The sequence below is a fragment of the Megalobrama amblycephala genome, linkage group LG21 (genome assembly GCF_018812025.1).
Source record: "Megalobrama amblycephala isolate DHTTF-2021 linkage group LG21, ASM1881202v1, whole genome shotgun sequence".
NCBI lineage: Eukaryota > Metazoa > Chordata > Actinopteri > Cypriniformes > Xenocyprididae > Megalobrama > Megalobrama amblycephala.
In genome coordinates, this window is record NC_063064.1 from 6,220,533 (window position 1) to 6,243,543 (window position 23,011).

A 23,011-nucleotide genomic window follows, 5' to 3' on the forward strand; every position below is an offset into this window, starting at 1 on the left:
AAACAAACAAAAAAAAAATCGTTGCCCGTCGAGACGACGCCATTAACCTGCTCTCACCAAGCCTGCATGTGACTTGCCCAGTTTCCCCTGCTCCATAAGACATGGATTCTCCGACCGAAATGCAACTTCCCACTGGTGTGACTGATGCAGAAGCTGGTGACTGGGAGGTGAGATCAGAGCTATTTGCATCAAGATCTGTTCGTGCACCATCTCAACACGGATCAACATGCAGCTCACGAAGGAGCACTGCGCTAGCAACCGCTAAAGCCAGAGCTCAAGCAGCAAGAACCAAAGCAGCCTATTCTGAAAAGGAAATGGCACTGAAACTTCAGAAAGCTGAAGCAGAACTACAAACTGCCAAAGCAGAAGCTGAATTGGAGGCATTGCGGTGTAGAAAAGAAATGGAGGCTGCAATAGCTGAAGCAGCAGTTCTTCAAGCAGAATTAGATGATGACAACGGCCTCAGGGAACCGGAGTCAGAACTGAACCAAAGGTATTTCAATGCAAACAGCGTGCCACCGCAGAGAGATATAAAACAAGAATGCTATAAAACTCCGCCCAGCCTGCACAGCCACCCTCTTCCACCTGCACGTCCTCCAACGCAGCCAGCCATAAGACCTCCAGTACAGCATCCAGCAACATCGCTTGCAGAGCTACCGACACACCCACCAGCAGAGTCCCTGAGACCGACACCAGCCCCAAGACGGCTGCCACCGCCGTCACAGGTACCACTACAGCCACAGCAGCCATCCATGTTATCTGCTAGTCTGTATTACAGCCCACACCAAGCCAGCAACCAAACATGGCAGAGAGGAAAGGATCATGGGCTACCCAGTCCTGCTCCACGCCCTACCTCGCCTCGTCACACGTCTGCTCAAGATGGACACAGCTCCCCGACTGCTGACCTGGCGAAGTTCATCACTAGAAACCAGATCGTCTCCACAGGGCTGATGAAGTTCGACGATAAAGCAGAGAATTACTGGGCGTGGAAAGCTTCATTCTGCAATGTCATAGACGGTATAGGCTTGTCAGTAGCAGAAGAGACTGACCTTCTGATTAAATGGCTCGGCAAAGAGTCGTCCGAACAAGCACGCAGGCTCAGAGCAGCCTACATCAGAGACCCCCAGGGTGGCCTCCGAGCTATCTGGCAGCGCATTGAAGAGTGCTATGGCACCCCCGAAGCTATTGAAGAGGCGCTATTTGCCAGACTGGAAAGCTTCCCGAGAATCTCCAACAAAGAGCCAGCCAAGCTACGCGACTTAGCCGACCTGCTACAGGAACTGTACGCAGCAAAGCAGGATGGATTCCTTCCAGGACTAACTTACCTTGACACTGCTAGGGGAGTAGCCCCAATCCTAGAAAAGCTCCCGTATAATCTACAGGAGAAGTGGATGTCCTACGGCTCTCAGATAAAGCAACAGCATCAGTTTTCCTTTCCCCCATTCGGCGTGTTCGTCAACTTCATTCAGAACCAAGCCAAAGCAAGAAATGATCCCAGTTTCAGAGTCACCATGCCACTTCTGCCTGCCACAAATAGAGACAAACTCAAAAGCATCCAGAGTAGAGTCAACCAGTCTGTTGCAGTCCACAAGACACAAGTCGCCGAGTCCAGCCATAAAGGTGAGCCTGAAGCTGACTCTCTAGATCTCACCAAGCAGTGCCCAATCCACAAAAAGCCCCATTCATTAGGAGCATGTAGGAGCTTTAGAGACAAACTGCTAGCTGACCGTAAAAATATCTCAAAGACAATTCCATCTGCTACCGCTGTTGTGCTTCAACCACACATATTGCAAAGAACTGTGACAAAACCATAACATGTGCAGAATGTCAGAGCATCAAACACGTCGAAGCCCTCCATCCAGGTCCATCACCATGGAAAGCAAAGCCACCCCCATCTACGTCAGAGAACGGCAGGGAGAGCAGTGAGAACCAGCAGCCTCCAGAGACGGTCTCCTCCAAGTGCACTGAGGTATGCGGTGAGGGTATGAGTGCTAGAGGTTGCTCCAAAATATGCTTAGTTAGTGTCTACCCACAAGGCCAGAGAGAAGCAACAACTAGAGTGTATGCTATCATTGATGAGCAAAGTAATAAATCCCTTGCACGTACAGAATTCTTTGAGATATTCAGCGACAATAGCACTCCATCTTCGTACACGCTCAAGACGTGTGCGGGCAGTATAGAGACTTCTGGAAGGAGAGCTTGTGGCTACATGCTGGAGTCACTGGACGAAAAGACCTGCGTCCCTCTTCCTGTCCTCATTGAATGCAATGAACTCCCGAACAACAGATCTGAAATCCCAACTCCCAGTGCAGTATTACATCACCCTCACCTGAGATGCTTAGCCAGTGAGATTCCTCCATTAGACCCCAGTGCCCAGATACTGCTGTTGCTAGGGAGAGACATTTTGAGTATACACAAGATCAGAAAACAGATCAACGGCCCCGACAATGCCCCCTTCGCTCAAAAGCTAGACCTAGGCTGGGTGGTGATCGGCGATGTGTGCCTCGGCACAGCACACCGCCCCTCTTCAGTCACTTCCCTCAAAACATGTATCTTGGGAGATGGCCGCCCCAGCTACCTCACACCCTGCTCCAGCCACCTGCGTGTGAAAGACCCTCCACACAGCCACTCAGTCCTTCATGATCCTCCATCTCAGCGAGCCGCCGTTCACACTGCTTCTCTGCTGCACGGGGATCACCTGAAGTCCTCCGTCTTCCACTGCACCGACAAAGATCACCAACCTGCTCCGTCCATCGATGATCGCAACTTCCTGAGGATCATGGATACTGAGGTATATCAAGATAGCACTCAAAACTGGGTCGCACCCCTACCTTTTCGGACCCCGAGAGAACGTCTGCCAAACAACAGAGACTATGCCATGAAAAGACTCAAGTCAGTCTGCCGCACACTAGAGAAGAAACCTGACATGAAAGAGCATTACATGCAGTTCATGCAAAAGATGATTGACAGTCAACATGCAGAGAATGCCCCCGTCCTCCAAGAAGGACAAGAAAGCTGGTATTTGCCATCCTTCGGCATCTACCATCCCAAGAAACCCGAACAGATTCGAATAGTGTTCGATTCAAGTGCTCAGTATGAAGGGATTTCACTGAACAGTGTCTTGCTCAAAGGCCCAGATCAGAACAATGACCTGTTAGGCGTCCTCATCAGGTTTAGAAAAGAGAAAATTGCTGTGACTGCAGATATTCAACACATGTTTTACTGTTTTGTAGTCAAGGAGGAGCACAGAGACTACCTGAGGTTTCTATGGTTCCGCGACAACAAATGGGACAGTGACATTGTAGACTACAGAATGCGTGTGCATGTGTTTGGCAACACACCGTCTCCTGCTGTAGCAATCTACTGCCTCAGGAGAGCAGCGAAAGAAGCAGAATCTGAATTCGGCTTTGATGTCAGAGCATTCATCGAGAGAGACTTTTATGTCGACGATGCTCTGAAGTCGTTTGCAACAGAGTCCGAGGCCGTCAACTTGGTGAAGAGGGCACAGGAGATGCTCTTCCACAACAGCCTTCGGTTGCACAAGATCACATCAAACAGTGCAGCTGTCGTGGCTGAATTCCCCCCTGAAGACCTTGCAAACAGCATTAAAGACCTGGACTTTGCCACGGATAACGTCCCTGTGCAGCGTAGCCTGGGTATCAGCTGGAACATAGTCACAGACACATTCACCTTTCAAGTACAGCGAGACGACAAACCTTTCACACGCAGGCGTGCTCTCAACCATAAACAGCATCTTTGATCCGCTCGGCTTTCTCTCACCTGTCACTATACAGGGGAGATCGTTGCTGAGAGAGCTGACCATAGAAAACGGTGAGTGGGACGCGCCATTACCTGGACACCTCCAAGCGGAGTGGGTGAGATGGAAGTCCTCCCTTCAATGCCTTCAAGACATACAGATTCCCCGCTGCTACACATCTCTCTCCACCTCTGCAGCAAGCATGAGAGAGTTGTGTGTGTTTGCGGATGCTTCAACCAAAGCAATCGCAGCGGTTGCCTACTTGAAGGTGACCGATGAAAATGGACGCTCCGAAGTCGGATTCGTGCTTGGCAAAGCAAAGCTGGCACCAGTGAAGGAGACTACAATCCCCAGACTCGAACTCTGTGCTGCAGTCCTTGCGGTTGAGGTAGCTGAGACTGTTGTGAGTAGCATGGACTCGCACATGAACTCTGTCACTTTCTATTCTGACAGCAAAGTTGTGTTAGGTTATATTAACAATGAGCAGAGAAGATTTTATGTTTATGTAAGCAACAGGGTCCAACGCATCAGACAAGCAACGTCACCCCAACAGTGGAAGTATGTCCCCTCAGAGCTCAACCCGGCCGACCATGGCTCCAGATCCGTTACTGCTGCATCATTGAGAGACACCAACTGGCTGACCGGACCCGCCTTCTTGTCTGGTAAGCTCCAGCTGATCATCAGTCACTGTTTGATCTAGTTGACCCAGAATTAGACTCTGAGATCAGACCTCAGGTCGCAACGCTAGTCACTGAAATCACACAGCCCAGCTTAGGAACTGAACGCTTCGAGCGCTTCTCAAAGTGGACTTCTGTGTTAAGAGCACTTGCGGTCTTGATTCATATAGCACAGTGTTTCAGACAAACGGACAAAGACGAAACATGCAGAGGGTGGCATACCTGTAAGAAAGCAATCACGCCAGAGAACCTGGAAAAAGCAAAGAAACTACTGATCAAGAACATGCAGCAGGAAAGATATCCTAGTGAATTCAGCAACATTCAGAGTAAGTCAGACATTCCAAAACAGAGCAACATTGCAAAGCTGTGCCCAGTGGTTGACAGTTTTGGACTTCTCAGAGTGGGCGGACGCATCAGTCAGTCTGGCCTTGAGATAAACCGAACCAATCCCCTCATCATCCCAGTTCAGCACCACCTAACGACTCTCCTTGTGCGCCACCATCACGAGCAGGTAAAACACCAGGGCAGACACTTCACAGAGGGGGCCATCAGGGACGCTGGACTGTGGCTGGTGGGCGGAAAGAGATGTATCAGAGGCACTCTGTCCCAATGTGTCACCTGCAGGAGACTGCGTGGCAAGCAAGAGCATCAGCTGATGGCAGAACTGCCTGCAGACCGGCTACAAGCTGCCCCACCGTTCACTTACGTCGGCTTGGACGTGTTTGGCCCATGGGAGGTTATCAGCCGTCGGACGAGAGGTGGACAAGCAAACAGCAAAAGGTGGGCAGTAATGTTCACCTGTCTGTGTGTGCGTGCTGTACACATTGAAGTGATAGAGACACTGAGTGCGTCTAGTTTCATAAATGCTCTACGGAGATTTTTCTCCATCAGAGGCTCTGCCGCACAGATTAGGTCTGACAGAGGCACTAACTTTACTGGTGCTTCAAAAGAATTGAATCTGGAAGATGACGCAGACATGCAACGTTACCTACAAGACCAACAATGCACATGGATTTTCAACCCCCCGCACGCCTCCCATATGGGAGGTGCCTGGGAGCGACTTATCGGGGTGGCCCGTCGCATCCTAGACTCCATGTTCCTGCAGCAACGCTTCTCTTCGTTGACACACGAGGTCCTCGTCACACTCATGGCAGAGGTGTGTGCAATTATGAATGCGAGACCCCTGCTGCCTGTGTCAACTGATCCCGAGAACCCTCTCATACTCACCCCTTCCATGCTTCTGACACAAAGGACAGGAGCCCCATCGTCGCCTCCGCCTGACTTTGGCAAGGCAGAGATCATCCGTCACCAATGGAAGCTGGTACAACATCTCGCAGAGACATTTTGGCACAAATGGCAACGTGAATACCTGAGCACCCTGCAAAGTCGTGCCAGGTGGCAGGACAAAAGGCCTAACTTGCGAGAAGGAGACGTCATTTTGATGAAAGACAATGCAGCGCCAAGGAACCACTGGCCAATGGCAGTGGTCAGCAAAACTTTTCCCAGCAGAGATAATGTTGTCAGGACTGTAGATATCAGAGTGATTCGTCACGGCACTCCTAAAGTGTTTAAGAGACCTGTAACTGAACTTGTCTTACTTTTCTCCCCTAAACAGGATGTTACTTGTGTTTAAGTAAAGTGTGTGCATTCAAAAGGTAATAGATGTGGTATCCTTAAGATACCAGGCAGGGAGTGTGTTGGTCTTAATGATCATTCTTTCATTCATTTTGTGTTTCTTTAGTTATTTGCAGTGCGTTAACGCCATCTACCGGACACTTGTGGTAATGGCAGGTTTGGTGTACAGTTTCTATTTCCTGTTGTATTCTCGTTTGTATTCTCGTTTGGAACGAGATTAGTGTTCGCTTAGTACACGACTTTTCCAGAGCGAGTTATACTCCGTGTTGTGTAAATTCTGCTGTCAAGTTTCTTCAAACTTCGCTCAGTTGTGTTTCCCTCGGGGGCAATGCCGGTGAGTAACACTGTGTGTAATATAAGGTGTTTTATATTAGTCGTTTTCTTAAGATGTGTAGGAAGAAAATTAACGTGTTGCCACGAAGTGTAGATTCCTCTGTTTCCCGTGTAATGGCGGCTCATACTTAGTAGAAAATGATGTATGTGTTGCATTTGGTTTTGGAAATGATTGAAGGCAATTTGAGTAAATAGGTACTTTTATTTGTGTTACAGTTTTACAGCTTGTTTTTGCACTTCTGTGTGTAAAATAAAGGAGAGGAGAAAAAGGACCTTGGGATAAAGCATCATCTCTTTTCTTTGTTCACCTCACCTGGCTGTTTATACGCGCTGGATAGCTAAATACGCATACGTTTAGTGAGGCCAGTACATAAATTATTAATGTATTATTAATTATTTTCAACTAGCCTATCTTGAAATTATCCAAGCAGCGTTTTGCGCTCAGATGTGACGGCGAAATTACCTAAATGTGATTACAGATTATATTTAAATTAATTAGGCCTATCCATCAAATTGTCATGTTCTCCTTACAGTCTGGCGAGTTAACAATAATGCCCAGTAAATTACTTTGTGAACAAAGAAAACATTTTGGCATTAGGCATTAAAAATGTAAAAGTTTTACCTTACAAATATAATTTAGTTTCATTCATTTTAAAATTCGTCACCGGAGTGAATGGGAACATGATTTATTGAAAATATTTGAAAATATAAGTGGTTCTTAAGTCAGTACTTTTTAATGGCTTGTCAACTTTCCATTCCTCCGCTGCGTGGTTCAGCGCTGGATTCAAGGCACCACCGGATTGTTAAGCGCGAAACACATTTTTGTGCACGTGAATTCATGTCAGCGCTTGAGCGCTGATCTATGACTGGAAAAATAATCGTTGCAAAAGAAACGATACATAGCCTAGCTTACATGTTGCATTAAACTGGCAGATTTTAGAAAGTTGTAGGCAATTCTTTTGCAAGTAATTACACGTTTAATCTTGTCATGCCTGGATCTTTGGGTAAACTCGTGAACGCCCCCCAAGAACACCTGAACGCCCCCCTTTTAAAAATCTTGCTTCCAACGCCCCCCAATGTTCTCTGAACGCCCCCTGGGGGGCGGTACCGCCCCCGTTGAGAAACACTACACTAGAAGATGGATACCTAGGATTCCCTAAATCCTAATAAATATTACAGTACTTTGAGGATTATCATCATTCATCAAAAACAACTTTCCTTCTTAGCATCATATCCTGGCTCTAATAAAAAAGATACAGTAACAGTGCTTACCTTAATTAAAATTCATCTTCACTGTCTTCATCTGCATCTGTCTCCCTGCTCTCTGATGCTCCACTCACAGAGTACATGCAACTATTGAAACGCTGGAACATCTCTTGGCTTGGGGCAAAGTCCTTGCAGCATAAGCCTTGTCTTCTCAGTCCATATTTTATGTGGAGTATGCTGCTGAGAGTTTCTTGTCCCATTCTGTTCCTCAGTTTGGACTTGACCAGGCTCATCTGTGAGAACACTTGTTCTACATCAGCATTGCTCAAAGGCATCGCAAGCAATGACAGAGAAAAAAGGGCAAGTGTTTTGAAAGTGTGGTCTCCACTGCTGTCTTTGTAATTGAGCACTTCAACCCAAAAGGCCTCTGCCTGGCTGTCCTCCTTGTTTGTCCATGGGAGATATGCAACAGCCTGATACTGTGTTTCAAGAGCTGCAAGATCACCAGAGTAGAGCTTCAGCATTGAGAGTGAGCTGAGCTGTGGTTTAGTTTGTGACGGGATGACAGTCGGACTGAACACAGTCATAGATTTCCATATCTGGATGTTAGCTGGGAGTCTCTGTTGCACTTGTCTGCCCGCTTCCACTGGGGTCTGTTATGTCAATTGCAAGCAGTTGTTCATCTGATGTGGGGATCATTCCAGGTCTCACCACTCTGGAGATAAGGCAGCGAAAGAAAAGAAGCAGACACTCCAACATTTTGAATGGATTGCCCCTGTCCTGCTGGAACAGCTTGTTGATCCTGTTGAATTCTTGTAGAAAAGGCATTAAAAACAGCAGGTACAGTTTGTTAACAGGATCACTGTACATCTGGTGCAGGATTTCAGCATCATAACATCTCTGGTGGTCTTTGGTTAGCTGAAAGTGAAGCTTCAATTCATCCCACTGATTGAGTATGCGCGAACAGCAATCATGGATGGAAAGCCACCGTGTACCTGACATCTGTACAAGCATCAAAGGGATTTCACCAGGATTGATGAGGCTGTAGATCTTTGCATACTCACGGCGGCGAAGAGCACTGTGGGAAAACCAGTTGTGAGAATGAGAGACCAAGTATTCAAGGTTGCGTAGGAGGGTCTCAGCTGTATGGAATGGCACACGCACTTGAGCAGCTGGAGATTTGGGTTTTTCTGGAGAAGGTGAGTGTACACTGAATTCCTCTTCCCTACCATGACACTGCAGCCATCTGTACCTAATCCAATGCACCTTTTGATGTCCAATCCAATACTCTGTAGAAAACGGGTCAGAGTGGAGGCAATAGCCTCTGCTGTTTCACCCTCCAAGTTTATTAAACCCAAAAAGGTGGACACAACTTTGTTCAGTGTCATACTAAAGTAGCGGATTACCACACACAGTTGCTTGACAGATGAAATGTCTGTGCTCTCATCAATAACAAGTGAGTAATCAGCACCTCCAATATCCCTCTGAAGTTCTGTGAACATATACGGAGCAATGGCATGGTTAATTAATGCCGTGCATTTTGTCCGGTGCATTTTGATGTCTTTATCACCAGTTGAGCACATTAACTCCCCAAGGTGATCGACTGATTTAATGGATGTGTGACAAGCTACATAGGTGGCTACCACAAACCCAATGTCCGTAAGCCTCATTAATGAGAACGATGCTGCATTTTTTTTATGTTTCTCTGTGCTAGCATGTTGTACGAGGTCCGCATGGTGTGCACGTATTTCACACTTACATACTCTGCACAGTGCTTTTGAGTCGTCCCCCACGACGGGTTGAATCCATTCTTTTACTCCTTTCTCTTTCTCCCAGTCTTTGTTATATTTCCTCCCGTATTTCGCCCACTTTGTCCCAGGCATTTGTCAGTCAGCATCAGTCGCAACTTGCACGCATTAATTTAAAGTTTACGTCACTCACTGACGACGTTTTTTCTAATCAGAAAAAAAACAGATTGCCCTGCTCTGCCTCTGATTGGCTAGTACTCGTTGCCATCTGGGTCAGAGTGCCAATTAGAAGCAGGATGTGGGTGAGAAAAAACTCTGTCCCTCCCCTTTCCCCATACACACTGGAGACAGCAGAGAGAATAGGCTAGACAAACTCCTACATTTAAATAACATGGAGAAAATATCTGCTTGACAACTTATTATGGAGCTGGGATCAAGCTCAAATAAGCAACTACACTTTAAAAACAAGCCCAAAAAAATGCGACCCGCGACTTTACAGAAAAACAAGCCCAAAGTCGCTTATAATAAGCGGACTTGGGCTGCGTTCCACTCCAGTTTTAGAACGCACTCGCGAACTTCCCTACACACTTCCCCTCGGGGGAATCCCTGCCGCCATTTTGAAGTGCGTTCCACTTCGTGAAGTGGACGAGGGAAGTTTACATGGACAGACCCTCGCTCCCTCGATTTTAACCGAGGGAGCGAGTCTACTTCACATGTACACTTCAGGCAGCTCCATAACCCACAATGCAACACGATTATGACGTCACCGCATATCGCGTTTAATTTACCCTACCACAAACAATTCTATGATATATTAATTATTTTTTTAAACATTGTAGTGATCAGCAGGCAGACATGAGGGAAGACTCCCCTCATCACCTCATCTGCCATGATGAAAAGCACAGGACTCCAAAACTCACACCTCCAAGAGAAGCAAACAAGGGAATAGATGGGCTAGCAGATAAGCCTATCAAGACAATCACCCTGACCATTTGAGGAAAGGAAGAAAGATGACATTAGCATGTCATTGAGCAGGCTAATTCTATCACCATTCTCCCCATTGATCACCCCAGTCCCTCAGTCGTTAGACCTGAGGTGTAAACTGAACTCCACTCACCAGACAGGTTTTTCTATGTGACTTGAAGTCACAAAGGACACAAAATAGACACACAGTGGACAAAATGGAGCAAATCTTCTCCATTTTTATTATCAAGAACTCTATATACTTCATGAGTGTTGTTTGTGTACATGCAAACTATACAAACTTGCCTACCAAGGTATACATTAATGCATGGGTAAAAGGTCAATATAACTCAATGATGTTTGGTCTTTATGTTTCAGCACAATGCCTAGGGTAATCTGAAATTGGTTTGGAAAGTGAATTATGCATAGGAAAAACCTTAAAGACATTGTTCTAAACGTGAACTTTAAGCTATGCAAATGAACCTCATGCAAGAGGGGGGCCATCCAGTGGCCACCTCTGACAGCATCAGCCAATCAAAACAGTGCATCTGAAAGGTGCAAATTTGCATTTCCCTCCCTCTCAGGACAGGTTAAAAGACTTGTTTCTGGGACAGATAATTGTTCCAGTTGGGTTGCTGCAGTTCCCGTTCTGGTTCCAGGCTCCAGTTCTTGTTCCAGTCCCGGTTCAAGGTTCTGGTCCCAAGATGTGCTAAGCTAAGTCCAACTCTACAGAGTTGTGAAGTTGCTCTCTCAAGACTCTGAAGCTCTAAAGAGAGAAACAAGGAAGTTCTGCAAGAAGTGAATTTGGGGAGTTTGAAAACTGCAACAGAGACAACGACTACAAGCTTAGCCCCCCCATCTTCAAGATATCTTCTGTACCAACTTCAGTCCTCTCATCAGAGATCCTCCAGATCTGCGTGTTCCGGATCTGCACTCTACTTCAGAATCTAAAGATCCTTCCGTCTGCATGTTCCAGAGAATAAGGATCATCTGCACAGACATCAGAACCTTCAAGGCTTCTTCAAGGCTTCTTCTGCGTGTTCCAGGAAAAGACCTTCTCTGTGCTCCAGGAGTTCAACGTTCACAAGTACTTCGTGTTCAAGGCTGTAAAACGGAAACTCCTTTCTTCCCACTGCAACGCTGCTCAGCTCAACAAGTGGAAGACGTCACCTTCGGATTCAGCACGACCAGGCAGATGTAAATATCACTTACCAAACCTCTTTCTAGAGACCTTGGCATTAGTGTATACTGTCAGTATATGATTATCTAATTTGCATTAGATCTTGCATAGCTGATATCAATTGATAACAAATAATCTCTCGTTTTATTTGTCGAATTCAGAATAAGGTTTGCCTTATTTCTTCTAGAGAAACTACAGTTTATCTTTCCATAAGATTAACTTGTAACTGCCATAGTAACATTCAACTCATCCACTTGCATTTATTAGTCTTTTTGCACTTTATCCATTCAGTAGTTGTTAGTTACTCTTGTCTATCCTTTTGTTAATAAAATTCATTTATTACACTTGTGTCTTCCTTGTGTTGATAATACAGTAAGAGGCTCTACAAGTTAACGATATCTCACAAATCCTTCAGATTGGTCAGATGATGAACTTCCTCCAATTCATATAATTGTAATTCAGTCAACAATCTTCCATGATTGTTCTTTATTGTCAAGGTGAAACTTGACTGGTGCCCCGAAAATATTGGAAGGAATCATCTGACTCAATATTAATATTAATACAAAATATTAATATTAATATTTAAAACCATAAACCACTAAATCTGTGGTACCCTCGGGTGAGGCTAGTCCAAAATCACTACAACATTTAAAACACACATATATACATATAGAATGCTGTATTAAACAAATTTGTAAGGGGAAAAAATAAATAATAAATCAGCTCCATTGCGGATTCCAAGTGATCAAGGGCTTAGGACGTTCCAGTTCAGCCCATTGCAAGGTTCCGCCAGAAGTGGGCACTCGTGCAACGTAAGCAATGACGTACATCCGAGTCAATGAGACCGAGGGAAGTTAGCGAGGGAAGGGCATTTAAAAACCGAACTGGAACGCAGCCTTGGCAACACTGGTCGTGCGCTTCTCTACTTCCCCTGTTTCCGCCCATGTCTCTGACTGGTGGTAGCACGCTGCCTCTCTCTTCGGCCTCATCTAGCCATCTTTGGTTTTGGGATGGGGTCATGAGCAGTGTTAATTTCGTTAACAAAAACTATGACAAAATGTTCCTTGACGACCTTTTTTTCCATGACTAAGACGAGACGATGAGAGACGACATCAATTTCATTTAACAATAACTTGACTAAAACTAGACGTGCAATATTGTTGACGAAAAAAGACGAGACTGAAATGTGACTAAAAGACTAAACACTTTACCAAAATCACTCTTTTGAAATCACTTTGTCGAATAAAAGAGACAACATTACAGACTGTCTTTACGAGCGGCCACGCTTACGGTTGCCTGATTTCCAGAATTTGATTCCACTTTCAGAGCTTTTCTGTTAAAAGAACATGTTTTACTTAATCTTTGCTATCTGGCAACCACGCACACGAGCCGTCTCTACAATGAAGCGCGGATGATCTGAAAACATAGACAAATAAGCTGGAGTTCATCGCTCTTCATTTGAGATTTCTACTTAAATTAAAGTGTCTATATTGCGCTGCTTGTTTACTGACTAAATCTGGGACCAAAGTGCATACTGATATCCAGCAGTGGTTCTCAAACTGACGTACACTAAAAGTGTCGTTCATTTTATTCTACTCCACCTTAAAATAACATGAAAACTGAACGTGTATTTCTAGCAGGTAAAATGTCGTACACGATATTCAATCAAATTACCTCATCTTTCGTGGTCAAAACTGACTGCACCCACACAAGCCAGCATCGCTACATTAGTGCTGTTCTCGACAATATAGCGTTAACTTTGTAAAAGTGGGGATTTAGCACTTACTAACATGAAGAACAAATATATACATAGACTGCATGTAGATTTAAGATTAAAACTCTCTTGGATACAAAAACATAGCCTACCCTTCTGCGAGTTACTGTTTTTAATGTTGATCATATTATACCAGCAAGAATATTGCCCACATATAATAATATTCTGAATATTGATTTTATACAACAGATGAACAAACAAAAGGGTAATATTAAGTGATGTACATTTTAAACAGTATTTTTGCTCTATTTTGCAACGAAAGCCACAGCAGAACTGCAGCACACAAGCTGTTCGTGAACGAATCTGTGGCTTTGAACGAATCGTCAATGATTCAATGATCCATTCATAAATACAGCCGCTAGCTTTGATACTAAATGAATGAATGACTCTGATTCACTCATAAAAACAGTGACTTACTGCCACCTACTGGCGGTTTTAATGTAATATTTAAAAGTATCACTTCGTTTTATCATTGTATTTATTGAATTTTTTTAAGGCATTATTTATTTTACAAAAGAATTTATAAAGGTAAAAAATGCACTGGAAAAATCGATTTAAGAAGGCAAATATTGTCCCTTAATGGAAATGTGTAACTGCAGTCTAAGTGGAAAAGAGAGGGTACACAGAAGGATGTACGACACTCTAGAAAGTTTGAGAACCACTGAAAGAGGACATGTAGAATTGCACAAGTGCTACTTGCTAAGGGTGCAATGTCAATACAGTCTGTTACCTTGATTCATATTTTTCATAAGCTTAAATGAATTGGTCTAAAGAGAAAAATTATAATGACTATTTTGTCTAAAGACTACATATGAAATAGCAATCAAAATTAATGTTGGTAACTGTAGTTTGACTAAAAGTAATGACTAAGACTTGACAAAAATGTGATGACTTTTCGTCGACTAAAATATGAAAGACTAAAATGACTAAAACTAAGGAGCATTTTTGTCTGAAGATAAAGACTAAGACTTGTCGTGGAAATTCCCAATACTAATCTGACTTCACCACTGACAATTCAAACAACCTCCAGTTGTCAATATAATATATATATAATACTCAGTACCAATACAGTACAGTACCTTCGAGGTAATTCCCGTCCCGAATATAATACAATATAATACTACGAATACTTCTAATACATTTCCAATACTTTGAGGTAATTCCCTTCCCGAAGTAAGGTGACGTCGTCCCGTCAAGAAGCTACTATCACTACCTCAATCACACATGAGCACACAGGTCTTTAGCTTCTATACACTCTCACCATCCTTCTCAGGTGTACGCTGGTCCGACACAGGATCATTAATACTAAGAGTATACTCAGAGTATTACAGCCTCACCCCGAGGGCGACTCTATAGTCTTCCAACACTATCACTGTCTCTGCTGTGGTCTTTTGAGCGTAGAATCTTTAGTACTTCTATTTCTTAGCTGCGCAGCATTATATCTGACACGACTTCCAAGTTGCTCTTTGTAGAAATTAAGTTTTATTTACGGCCGGGAGGTCACTTGTCAAAACAACAGAGTGAGTCTCAATGAATAGAAAGATACATGCACATTTAGTCAAAATCAATGTCTTCTTCATTGTGATTTGTTCTGGTGATTGGTTTGTAATGATCTAAGCTAATCATAAGATGCATGTTGCCATTACCACAGAATCTGCATTTTCTGGCTTCACATTTAGTCTTGTTTGAAGCACTCTCCATCTTGAGGAAAGAATGCCAAAGGCACACTCAACTACCATCCTGGCTCGAGACACCCAGTAATTGAAAATGCGCCTCCACCTTGGAATGTTGTTCCCTGGAAATGGTCGCATAATGTACGTCTTCAAGGGGAATGCTGCAACTGCAACCATGGTATATGGCATGGGACCCTGAACACCAGATCCTGGTAATGGGTCATCTGCTGGCACAGACAGAGTTTTCGCCTCCATGCCTCTTCCGAGAGATGAGCTTTGATAAACCCCACCATCACTGGCTTGGCCAAAGGCTCCAACTTGGACGAATGTAAATTTGTAGTCTGCATCAACCAGTGCAAGAAGAACAATAGAAAATGTCTTCTTGTACTTGAAGTACAAACTTCCAGAATGATCAGGTGCCACTATGTTGACATGTTTGCCATCAATGGCACCGATGCAGTTCGGAAAGTTCCATTTACATCAAAATTTGGAGGCGATGATTCTCCACATGTCTTCTGCTGGCTTTGGAAACTGCGTTGTCATCATTTTCCTTTCAATATGCACACACCCAGCAACAGTGCTTGTCCCAAGACGATATTGGATAGTGTTGTGGAAATTTTAATTTTTCATATGCTTTTTACCTGTATTCTTGTGAAATATGATGCTTATGGAACATGGTATGATGTTGGCTTCATTGGTAATGTTTAACATAGTGTTAACATAGATGTTAGAAATAGAAAGAGCAAGATATGGTATGGGGAAATGCAAGATGTATGTTAAAAACATGTCTGTGCTAACAATGTGTGGAAAGTTACAGCCACTAAGGGATGTTCCAAATATGGTAAAAGGACAGAGGCTTCGGCCTTGGAGGTTAGAGATATAAAAGTGAGGGGAAACTTTCGTTCTGGGTCTTACACTCTGCAGCTACTTGTGTTTCTGTATGACCTGTCTGACCTTTCTTGCAAGAAATAAAAGCTTTAAAGACAATTGGACGTGTTTGTCTCTTATGCAGTAGAGTCGGGAGTTGATTTTTTTGCCACAACAGATAGCAAGGCTGGTGAAGCTTTCCCCTGTTCCTAGGAATCTGAGAAAAACAGACAAAAGTATGTAGTTATTAAAATGTATTTTCTTTTACCCACAGTGATTGAGTGTAAAAGGAGGTGGAAGGCGCTAAGAGATGCCTTCGCAAGAACCCGGAAGCAAAAAAATCTTCCTAGTGGTAGAGAATGGAAATATGAAAATCATGTCCTTTCTGCTTCCCCATATGCAGTCCAGAAGGTTAGTCTGTTATATATTGTTGTGAAATATGCTTAGAATTATGTTAAATGAATAATCAAATAATCAAATTTGTTACATACTGAAATAAGGTATTATTAATTAAACTAATTTGTACACAGTGTTGAAATTATAAATATATATATTTTTTGTCTAATGTTCCTAAAAGATGTAAATAAATGTGTTTTTCTTATTATTTGTTGTAGCTCCAGACACACTCTGCACACTCTAGACATGACTGTTGCAGATGATGATTTGGAGCCAGAATTAGCAGAACTATCAAGGTCAAGTTCTCCAGTGCCATCTCAACCGAGATCTGCCACCCCAACATTCTCTACAATTTCAAGATCTGACACCTCCACACCACCACTGGCCAGTCAGAGTTCAAACACTCCCACACCCCATCCCAGAGTGCAAGCACTAATTAGTGAGACTCAGCCAACAAGACCGAAGAGGAGGAGGTCAAATGATCCATCTGCAACAGAGCAACAGCTTTTGGACATTTTAACACAACCCACCACAACACCGTCACCATATATTCCCAAACCAGGAGAAGAAAATTAAAATTAAAATAACCCCATTCATAAGTATGTGAACCATTGATTCTCAATACTGTGTGTGGTTACTGATGATCTACGACTGTTTTTATGTTTTATGATGGTTGTTCATGAGTCTCTTGTTTGTTCTGAGCAGTTAAACTGAGCTCTGTTCTTCAGAAAAATCCTCCAGCTCCTGCAGATTCTTCAGTTTTCAAGCATTTTTGCATATTTGTACCCTTTCCAGCAGTGGTTGTATGTGTTTGAGATCCATCTTTTCACACTGAGGACAACTGAGGGACTCAAACTCAACTATTAAAAAAGGTTCAAACATTCACTGATGCTCCAGAAGGAAACACGATGCATTAAGAGTCGGGGGTGAAAACTTTTGAACAAGATGAAGATGTCACAATTTTTCTTATTTTGTTTAAATATCATTGTTTTAAGTTTTAAACAAGTTTTAAACGGCTCAACCAACAGAAGATAATTGCATGTTTCCCGGCAGAAAAATTAAGTACAATTTACCTTGATATTTGAATTCAAAAGTTTTCACCCCTCGGCTCTTAATGTATTGTGTTTCCTTCTGGAGCATCAGTGAATGTTTGAACCTTTTTTAATAGTTGAGTTTGAGTCCCTCAGTGTGAAAAGATGGATCTCAAATACATACAACCACTGCTGGAAAGGGTACAAATATGCAAAAATGCTTGAAAACTGATGAATCTGCAGGAGCTGGAGGATTTTTGAAGAACAGAGCTCAGATTAACTGCTCAGAACAAACAAGAGACTCATGAACAACCATCACAAAACATAAAAACAGTTGTAGATCATCAGGTAACCACACACAGTATCAGAGAAGCTATTGTTTTGTCTTGTGAACTATATCTATATCTAAGATCTATATCTACTATCTATATCTAAGAACTATATCTAAGATCTATATCTACTATCTATATCTAAGAACTATATCTAAGATCTATACTGGATTTTAGGAGACCACGGATTTAGTCTGGAGGAGCTGAACACGCAGCGCCAGGTGGGTCCTGGGAAGAAGGAATAGGATAGAGCATCAATAAATATTTAATTAGATATATAAGTATATGTGAAAAATTGGATAAGAGCAAAAACAAGGAAGAAATTTAATAAAAATAAATCATGAATCATAACAGCAAAAGTAGGTGGCGATATGCACACAGGATACAACGCGCCAAAAAACTAAAGAAGAAGAAGATTCCCGCCTTAGTTTTTTCTTTCTAACTTGTTGTGAGCGTCTGTTGCTACATTTGGTTGTGCGAAGCGGCAATGATCCTCCGTCCGAAACCTAGACGCGTAAGTGAGGGAGAAATTGACAGTTCTGTGCATAAAAAATACGGGGCAAATCACGTCACATGTTGTTTCATGGTCAAAAGTGCAGTTTTTTTCAATAGCTATATGACAATCGTGGGATAAGGCTGGCCACTCACGTGAAGATTTTAAGCCCGATTTGAACCCCGAACGACCGGAAGGGTGCGGCCCGATTCGAGGCTTGTCGAAAAAGTCCTCTATAGGATCCACACTGTAAGATGTGACGATATCCAGAGCCCTGCCAAAAGTATGAGGGTATCCAAATCCCTTCCGTTGGCACACCTCACGACTGAATTCCCCGACAGTCCGACATCCTACCAAGTTGCCAATAGGACGCTCGGGCCCTTGCAGGGATTGAGTCGACAAGCGGTCATTGCGTCCGTAAAGGTCGGACATAAGGATTCTTAACAGATGTTCACCGACCACCACATGACCTGCATCCATACAGTCAGACAGACAGACCAAAGTTGCGCTCGACCCTGGACTTCTGCACGTCATCACGAATCCAGATCTCCAGAGGCGGTGGGGACTCACCCACACTGGCACTGCCCACTTGTCCGAGCCCGAGGAATCCCTTCATTCGGGTCAGGCTGTTGAGACTCGATGGACAGACACCCAGTGCTGCCGCAAACTGCCTGGAGTACTTGCCAACGACCCGGCCAAAAAATAGTTCCTCCAGAGACAGCTCCAACTGAAATGCTTTCCTTGCCTTTCCTGCCTTTCTTAGCTGCAAAAACATCCCCGAGACTCTGACTGAGATGTGAGGCAACCGTATGTACAACATTGCGCAACCCCAAACCATCCTGATTATCCTTGAAGGGCACAATTATTGGCACAGTCTCCAACAAGTGATCAAGCATAGAAGGAATGAAGAAATCACTGGGGTTAAAAACTTGTCCTCCATTTGTTTTTCTTCTCAGGCCATATGATATCGCAAATCTCTGTGAGATCTGCGCAAGTGTGATATGGTGATTAAGTTCCTAAAGTTAATATAAAACTGCTTAATAGTATTTTTCTAATATTGTAAAATACTATTTAATTCGTTATTTGTGTTTATGACAAGAAAGGTATGTTGTGCATTTAGTAAATTAATTATTTTCATTTGGCATACCTGCGTCATGACGTCATCGCACGCTAGTTTGGTGCGCGCCTGTGATGTGCTTCATTCAGACGAGAGGCCACCATCAGACTCTCTTCATTTTCATTTTCTTTTACTTCTATCCAGGTAACTGCAAAGTAAAATGCACAAAACACACTTTCGGTTTAAATATGACCACTGTTTAATGTAATACGAACAAGTTTGTGTTTTAAGCTGTTATTTTATACTTTACAAAACGTTGAGTCGTGAGTTCAGTGCGGTTGAGCACATGATTAGCAAAGAACCGCGATTAGCGCGAAAGCCCGCCATATATGATGAATGGTTAAAATTAGGGCTGTCAAACGATTAATCGTGATTAATCGCATACAAAATAAAAGTTTGAGTTTGTATAATATATGTGAGAGTAATGTGTGTAATTAATATGTATATATATAAATACACACTAATTAATGTATATATTTAAGAGAAATATGTTATGTACAAAAAATGTATTTACATATAATATAAATTATATAAAAATATAAATAAATACATATACTTGTAAATATTTCTCAAATATATACATGGATGTGTTTGTATTTATATATACATAATAATTACACACAGTACACCCACATATATTAGGCAAACTCAAACTTTTATTTTGTATGCGATTAATCGTGATTAATCGTTTGACAGCCCTAGTTAAAATAGAAATATAATTCGAATCTATAAGATATAATATGGTTTTAGCGTTATGAATTATCTTCATCTTGCATACGTGGTTGTGTAATCCGTGGTGATGTCTGTGTTATGCGTTAAATTTGACAATGTATTTGACGAGTTGAATTTCATGTGTCTTATTCAGTGTAATACATCAGAACGAGCTGAGAATATTGTTCATATTCTAAATGTATTTGTTTTACAAACATTTCATGTTATTTGGATAAAGGTTAAATACTAAATGTTTAGTGTGTGTGTGTGTGTGTGTGTGTATATGTATATATATATATATATATATATATATATATATATATATATATATACAGTGCTTCCCACAGGTTTGAAATATACTTGCGGTGGTAGCCGGGCGAAAAATCCTCCTATTAACAGTTACCCACAGCACAAAAATGGTCTACTACATGTGACAAACAAATAATGTGTGATTTTTAACAGTATTTTTATTTATTGAAATTAATTTTAATTACATAGCATATTACATTTAATTACATACTAATATTATGCATTATTATGCATTGTAAATTATGCAAAATTACAGCATTTAAATGGTTCACCTTTTCCTATGCTCTCCTTGCTGTCATATAGTGTCTCTCTCAGTGAATGGGACACAGATTTTACTAGTAAAATTTATAAAATGAATAATATATGTGTCAAATAATGTTCTTAGTCTTTTCTTCCTGTGGGAGAGACTACAATAATTTACTATGAATTAAATGGAAATCAAATTAAATACAATTTATTGTGTAACCAAAATACCTATTAATGCCCAAAAGAAAAAGAAAAAACTTCGCGTGTGACTTTTAATTATAAACAAGCCCGAAATACACCGGGACTCTTATTTTGAAATGTCTGTACTATTGCAGGCTGATCCTTCAGATTCTTACAATCGTCTAAAACATTTTATATAAAGGCCATAAAGTAGACTTTGTAATAATTCATCAACTTGAGTTCATTAGCAATCGCTTGGCATAAATCTGCGCTTTTCATTGATTGAGAATCACTTTGAAGCAGTCTGAAGCGCTGTCGCGTGAGCTTGTAGAATGCGCAACAGCGCCCCCTTGTGACTTTGCAAAATGCAGCGCCTGTGGGAATGTCAGCTGGAGTAAATAGTTCTGACGCACATGTAACGAGCAGGTATGAAACGACTAGTTTATCGATCGCGGATCGTTTCTTTATCTTGCGCGGATATAAAAGTATAAGCGGATAAAAATAATAAAAGCAAAAATGTGTCTCCAAATATACTTGGGCGGCCGTTATTATACGTGGGCGGCCCGCCCAAGTAAAGTCTATGTGTGGGAAGCACTGCTATATATATAAAAAATTATAGATTAGTTCACTTTCAAATGAAAAATTTCTGATAATTTACTCACCCCCATGTCATCCAAGATGTCCATGTCCTTCTCTCTTCAGTCGAAAAGAAAAGGTTTTTGATGTAAACATTCCAGGATTTTTCTCCTTATAGTGGACTTCAATGGCCTCCAAACAGTTGAAGGTCAAAATTAGTTTCATTGCAGCTTCAAAGAGTTCTACACGATCCCAGATGAGGAATAAGGGTCTTATCTAGAGAAAACATCACTCATTTCCAAAAAAATAAAAATAAAATAAATTAAAAATTATATACGTTTTAACGATTAAATGCTCATCTTGAACTATAGCTCTCTTCTTCTTCTCTATTAGAATTCCGCCAGTGTAGACACTGCTAAGTGTATTACTGCCCTCCTCAGGTCAATGTTTGAACTAATTGTTATATACTTGCACTAGCATATTGAGTTTAAATTTAGTTCAAACTTTGACCTGTGGAGGGCAGTAATACACTTAACAGCATCTACACTGCCAGAATACTAATAGAAGAGAGCTAGTTCAAGATGAGCATTTATGGTTAAAACGTATAAAATAAAATAAATTAAAAAAAGAAAATAAATGATGGTTTCTCTATATAAGACCCTTATTTCTCGTCTGGGATCGTGTAGAATGCTTTAAAGTATAACACTAAAAATCAAACCATTTTTAAAATTTTGCTCCTCCGTTTTTGACCATGATAAAGAAAAACGTGTTGTGTTTTAATTGTAATTTTTGTATTTTAAAATGAAAATCAAATAGCCACACTTTTTTTAGTTTTTTAAAACTAGTTTCTATAAGGAAAATCAAATCAACGAAAGATACACTGACCCTTAGTGTCTGTGTGTATGACGCAAAACACTAAATTAAACTGAGCATTTTTACATATTAAACAAGTTGTATATCATTTATATTATTTTTTACAAAAAAATAAATAATCTTGCATAAAGAAAAATAGCTTGTATCTGCTAGAGCATATAACTTTATAACTTTCAGCCTACAGACGATAATCGACAATATCGTAAAAATGACAATTGATAAAGCTAGGAAGTTGTCAAATACATTATAAATAGTCTAGTAGTTACCATACACTTACCTTTTTATTGTTTTTGATGCATACAGTACGTGTTAAGCAAAACATTGAAGGTAGGCTAAGGTTAAGACATCTGTTCTCTTTACACATACGCTGATAGAAGCACGTTACAAATAACAAACTGGACATAGCTTGGCTACAAGTTTTAAACGGCTCTAGAAATATAGGCTATTAAAATATATTTATTAGAATAAAACGTGGAAACCTGTAAAATTTAAAAGACTAACGCTAAAAAGAAAATGAAAGTAAAACTTTTGAACAAATATTTTATTCAAACAATGCCATAAGGATAGACAAATTGCATTTATCTATTAAACAATTTTTCTTTTTAAATCAAAGTATTTATGTGGAGGAAAAACAAACCACCTTAACAGTTGCGTATGGAAAATCAAAATCATCAATCAAAATTAAAATAAATTAAAATTAAATTGATTTAAAATGATTTCTTTCTATCATAATAAAAGAAACTCCTGGATCTCCAATGCTGTAGCATGCGAGACAATCTGATATTCTCAGGCATACCCGAAACAACGCAAGAAAACCCAGAAGAGACTAGGGATGGGCATTTTTCCAAAATATTGTATTCGAATATTTGGGCTCGTAAAAAACGAATATTCGAATATTCATCTATTTAAATGAGGTTAAACGAGAAAGACATTATTA

The 23,011-nt window shown here is 41.5% G+C and overlaps 1 protein-coding gene across 1 annotated transcript; it reads left to right on the forward strand.

Moving 5' to 3' along the window:
- Positions 1-15,863: 15,863 nt before the first annotated feature.
- Positions 15,864-16,882, forward strand: LOC125257162 (pectinesterase inhibitor 10-like). The gene is made up of 2 exons (XM_048173633.1): positions 15,864-16,224; positions 16,428-16,882. The coding sequence occupies exons 1-2, from the start codon at positions 16,124-16,126 to the stop codon at positions 16,783-16,785; spliced, it is 459 nt and encodes a 152-aa protein (XP_048029590.1). The 5' UTR covers positions 15,864-16,123; the 3' UTR covers positions 16,786-16,882.
- Positions 16,883-23,011: the final 6,129 nt, after the last annotated feature.